Source organism: Oxyura jamaicensis, chromosome Z, assembly GCF_011077185.1.
Source record: "Oxyura jamaicensis isolate SHBP4307 breed ruddy duck chromosome Z, BPBGC_Ojam_1.0, whole genome shotgun sequence".
In the NCBI taxonomy this organism is placed as follows: Eukaryota; Metazoa; Chordata; class Aves; order Anseriformes; family Anatidae; genus Oxyura; species Oxyura jamaicensis.
In genome coordinates, this window is record NC_048926.1 from 16,494,644 (window position 1) to 16,500,104 (window position 5,461).

General features: G+C 49.7%; 1 protein-coding gene across 1 annotated transcript in view; it reads left to right on the forward strand.

Moving 5' to 3' along the window:
- The first annotated feature begins 891 nt into the window (after window positions 1–891).
- The window catches only part of PARP8 (poly(ADP-ribose) polymerase family member 8), a 120,951-nt gene continuing 116,381 nt past the window's right edge, over window positions 892–5,461 (forward strand). The window contains exons 1-2 of the mRNA XM_035310318.1: window positions 892–1,407; window positions 2,071–2,125. Of these exons, the coding sequence (XP_035166209.1) occupies window positions 1,059–1,407; window positions 2,071–2,125 (404 nt within the window). The 5' untranslated portion in view covers window positions 892–1,058. The remainder of the gene's footprint in view (window positions 1,408–2,070; window positions 2,126–5,461) is intronic.

The window sequence follows — 5,461 nt, forward strand, 5'->3', positions numbered from 1 at the left end:
CGCCTAATGGAGACACCACGAGAAGAACTGTGCCCAGTAACGGACTGGGCTTTAATGGGTGCTGTTGCGAGGTGGGTGAATACACAGAAAATTAATTTTAGGAATATTATTTTGGGCTTTGTCATCAAATCTGTTTCCACTGCCTTCACACCCATTTATGGGTAGGACTGAGCCTGCACTTTGGCCGGTGAGGAAGGCTGGGTTTTGCAGAGGTGCCCATGCCTTCCGGCTGTATGTACGGCTGCTGCCACCCGTGCGGCCTCGGGGCGGGCGGCTGGGCGCTGCACCCACAGCACTGGGGCCCTGGGGCCCGTGAGGCGAGAGATGACAGGAGACCGGGGCTGTTTCGGGTCACGGTGCCCAGAGCCGTGTGCCACACGCGGTCGCTCCCTTCCCGCTCCTTCCATGGCAGCGGGACCCGGCCTCAAGCTCCCGCCGCCCCGGGGAGGGCCGGCGCAGCCTCGCCCCGTCCCCTGGCATGGCGGGCGAGCAAGGCCCCGCTGCCCCGGCACCGCAAGGCCTGCCAACCGCCCCGCCGGGGCCGCGGCCGGGTGAGGAGGCGAGAGCCGGCGGCCGACGGCTCCCTGGAGGCCCGGGGCGGCCCCACCGCACCCGCCCCTTCCTTCCCCCGCGCCGCCTCCGCCGGGGAGCCGGCGGGGCCCGTACGTGCCGGGCCGGGAGCGAGGGGAGGCTCTGCGGAGCGGCACGGCCGCCGCAGCGCCAGACCCGCCGCGCCGCCAGGGACCGGGTGCGGGAGAGGCAGGGATGTGAGCCTTGGCGGAGTACCCCCCTCCCCAAGTACCCTCAATCCCCCTCTCTCTTTTTTTTTTTTTTTTTTTCATTCGAAAAGCAACCAAGAAGAAAAAAAAAAAAAAGAGAACCCAAACCACCACCCCCCAAGAAAAAAAAAAAAAAAAAAAGGAAAAAAAAAAAAGAGGGCGTGGGGGGTGGGGGGATCCCGTGTCGCCGCCGCCACCCTCCGCTGGATCTATTGTCAGGGAAGGAGGAAATTGGCAGCCGGCGGCAGCGGCGGCACATCTGGGCGGGCACATCTGGGCATGCAACATCGGCTCCCGCCCGCCGCCGCCGTCCTCCAGCCGGCCGAGCGGATCCCTCCGGGGCCCCCGCGGGGCGGCTCCGGCTCGCCAGCCCCGGGGCCCATCTTTCGGGCTGAATTATTAAACCTGGCAGCGCGGGGGGGGGGGGTGGGGGGGAAAAAAAAACTGCTTTTTTTTTTTTTTTTTTTTTTTTTTTTTTTTCCCCCATTCTCTCTCTCTTTTTTTTTTTTTTTTTTCCTTTCCCCCGGGATCTATTTCATGGGGATGTGTTCAAGGCAAGAGCGGATTCAGAAGGATATTGACATTGTGATCCAAAAGTGCAAGGCGGAGAAGGACTGCCTGTTTGCAGGTGAGTTCCCCCCACCCGGGAGCCAGCCAAGTCGGCGGCGGGGAGCCTGCCGCGGAGCCCGGTGCCCTTCGCTGCCGTTCCCGGCAGCGGGGCCGCTGCGGAGCCCCCTTCCTCCTCCTCCTCCTCCTCTCCTTCCGAGGGCATGTGAGGGCAGAGGAGGCCAGGAGCCGGCTGGGAAAGGGGGGGCATCCCGAGCCGAGGAGCGTGTGCGTGCGGCCGTGCCCCCCCTCTCCCGCCGCCTGGCGCAGAGCCCCTGTTCTTTCCCTCCGTGGATGCTTTACCCACTATTTTTTTTTAAGTGGGGGGTGGTCGCAGGGGGTGGCCGAAGCCCCGTGCACCCCCAAACACGCCTGCAGGGCCGGGGGCACAGCGGGTCCCCTCCCGTACACGGCGGCGGGGGCTCCGGCACGGCGGGCGGCTGCCTGTTGCCGATGCCGGCGATGGAAATGCCTTGCCGTTGTTGCCATAGCACCGGACACTTGTTGCAGGGGGCCGGGGGACTTGGTGCATTTCCCCCGGTTCCCGTGGAAATTCACCCCCAACCCCGTTCCCAGCTCCCCTCGTCGGTATCAGAGCGCCGGGCTGCGAAACCGCGGCGATTTCGGCCGAAATGAGGAGCGAGCGGGATGCCAAGTTATCATAACGCAGCGCTTTGTGTTTCAGATTTCAGGTATTCAGACTCCACCTTTACCTTCACCTACACTGGAGGCTCCAAAAGGTACTCCTTTCCACAGTCGCGACACCCTTCTTTTCCTGCTCTCAGGGAGCTATCTCCCTTGCTTTGCTGCCCTGGCAGGCTTTTTATCCTTCCTTTTTCGAGGAGGATCCATCCGTAAATTATTTGCCTTCTCACAAACGTGAACCGAGCAGGAAGCGTGGAGGGAGGTGATCAGAAAGGTGATCCCAGCTATTGGAGGCTCCTTTGCCTGGGTGATGCTCCCTGGTGCTCCTCCGCTGCTTCAGGCTTTTCGCTCCTGCCCCTAGAATTTCTGCCATAAGTAAGCTTAACTGAAGTGCAGCAAAGACATCAGTGTATTTGATACAAAGTTAATGCATCCTAAAAAAATATGAAAAAGGTATGATTTTATTAAAAAAATAGGCCAAATTCCACATTGCCACCTTATTCTCTTGCATTTGAGAGCCATGTTTAGTCCCCTGACAGTTGCAAGACTGTCTGCAATTGACCAAATTAAACTACTGAGATGCTAAGTGAAATGTCAGTATAGCTTATAAGGTTATAAAATTGTCTTAAGTGAATGGTGGTTTAAATATGATTTCTAAATGGATATGAGGTTTTGGTTATAAACCTGATTGTGCATGTACAAATTTATTTGAATCTGTCACCATTTATTGTGTTCATCTGTTTTCAAAAGGAAATATTAGTTGAACAGTCAAAAGCCCATGTAAGTCGAACACATGTCATTTTTGTCTCCCTAGACCTTAGTTACCTTGTACTCTATAGCGTAATTACAGTACATGCCAGGACGTCATCTTATCTTTTAGCTGATTTTTATCAGATTTGGCAAGACATCTTGGTTTTATTATTTCCTTTTTTATTTTCCCCGTTTGGCGATTATTTTTCCTTCCCATGGTATGCCAGGTTAAAGTACTGTGCTCTGGAGTCTGCTCTTTGCAGGCAAGCCTTTCGATGCAGGCAGCATTCCTGCACCATTGGTTCTGCTCGGTGCATGCTTTGGGCCCTGGCTGCAGGGCCAGGCTCCCAGATGGGCTCCAGGCTGGTAGGCTGATCAGGAAAATGCATTCCCCACTCAGTATCCTGTCCTTCCCCACTGAAGGAAAGACAGCTTAGGCCATGATCGGTGCAGTAGATTAGTTCCACTAGTAGCTGAGGATCAGATGTATTTCTGGGTTGCTTGAAGTACCGTCTTTTATTTAGGGTTTTAGTGTACCTTTGTTTTGGTGTTGTTTTAGAAGGTAGTTTTGAAAGGCTTGATACAATAAAAATCATCTTACTGAAAGTATTATTGTTTAGTTGTAACAATTGAATTTGAAAGTTACTTAGCACTGATCTCTAAACCAAATATTGCAGCAAGCAACCAGGAAGTGAAACCTGTCTATTGTTTCTCTTTTCCAAGCTGAATAAGGTAAAAAGCCTAAGGGCATAGCTGATGGAAAACAAACCGGTTTATACATGCTGGAACAAAATGTTGTCACTTCTACAACAAGAGATGGAAGACGGCTGTGCATCCCGCAGCCTTGAATTTTAACTGGGGTCAGCATTTGCTTCGGAAACTGTTGACTGGAAACTAGTCACAGCATCTTGAAAATTCAGAAGTTACACTTACAGAAATTGGTGAAAGTGGGTTGTTACATAGAGGATACCCAAGTTTCATTTTCCTTCTGACATTTTAAGGACATTTTAAAAAGCATCCTTTGGGCTACGGGTTTCAGGTTCTCTGCTCTTTTTTATGTTCATTTGGAAAGGTATTTTATAATCTTAGCGTACAGTGGCGTACTGAGTGGCCAGGTTGTGAAGTACATGAAATGAAAGCTCCAAGCCTTGACCATCAAGGGACAAGCTTTTATTTCTCACATCAAAGATGAATTAGTGGTTTCTTCTCATAGGAGGTGCTGGCCAAACACCAGCTACCCGATGCTTTTGTGATACTCAGACAGGAGTCCAGCAAGGGCTCAGGGAGGGTCCGTGGTGGTGACTTACACCATTAGGAGGGCACAAGGCTATTTAAGGATCTTTTTCATGCATTTGTCCATGTTTTTTTTTCCTACTGACATTGCTGTAGCCCTGGACTTCTGAGCAGCGATGCTGTTTATGAAGCGTTACATTCCAGAATTGTCCCTAAGTGACAAAACCTCTATTAGCCCGTGACCACAGACTGGGGATCAGCTGATAGGCCTAGTCCTGTTGCTTCAGATATTCAGTCTGATGACTTTGTTCTGCAAAATGACAAAAACACGGGTTTTCAAGTGATTGGCAAAGGGTATATGCTGGATTTTCAAACAGAGATAGATTTATACGAGTAAGAATGGTGTGTAAGGTAGATTACAGTATTTTAGCACTCTCTTGTTTTGCTTTGAACCAAGCCCTTTCCATGCTTCATTTCCTCTGGATGTTCCTTAGGTCAGTGTGTGCTGTGGCTTTTTTTTATCCATAGTGTTCAGATACCAGAGCAGAACCCCCCCAGAAAAAGCCGATGTGTTTTTTGTTTGAGAAGAATACTTGGCTTTACTCTTGTGTATAGGTAGGTTGCAACAATGCCAAGTTCAACATCATAGGGGTTTTCGTCTTCATCCTGTAGCTGCCTCAAGTACACATTGAGTCCATTTGTCTGCGGTCTTTAACACACTCAGAGCCAGATTCTTGGTAAATTAGTGTAAGCCTATGGAAGTCAGTGCACCAGTATTGTTTCAGTGCATGAAGGAGCAAGGATTTGTGTATTCATTAAACTGTTAAGTTTATAACTGTGAGGTTTTTTTTCCTGGGGCCAGCTTCTCTGCCTTTACCTGATTTTCCGTGCTGCTCATATTGATTGCATGGACTCCTCCTGGGTTAGTTCTGTTCAGATACTTGGGTGGTACATAACCACCTTGCAGATAACACCAAGTAGATAGACCTGATCCAGAGCATATTCATTGTAGCTTCAGTAGAGTTAATTTGTTTTCCCACAGGACGGTCCTGAACCACACCTTGAGGGCATGACTTAGCTTTTGTCCAAGAATAGAGGTTCCAGGGAAATAAACTGAGAACTATTATTATTTTATTCATTATATAGACTCCATCCAGCATTTTACCTTTAGGTCGTATTAAGCTACTTTATATTGTGTGAATAACATATGTGTAAATGATCACTGCATTGGTATAAGTACACCTAAAGGAGATTGTATATCTGCAGGATTTTCCTTGAAAAGTTAGGAGGGAAGAGTATCTGTAAGGGCAAACATATTTGTATTTCATGAATTATCATGAATAATCTTTTACCTGTGTAGTTTGATTAATTATTTTGGGCAGTACTTCATGTTCAGATGTTGTTTTCTTTCTTTCTTTCTCTCTCTCTTTCTTTCTTTTTCTTTCTTT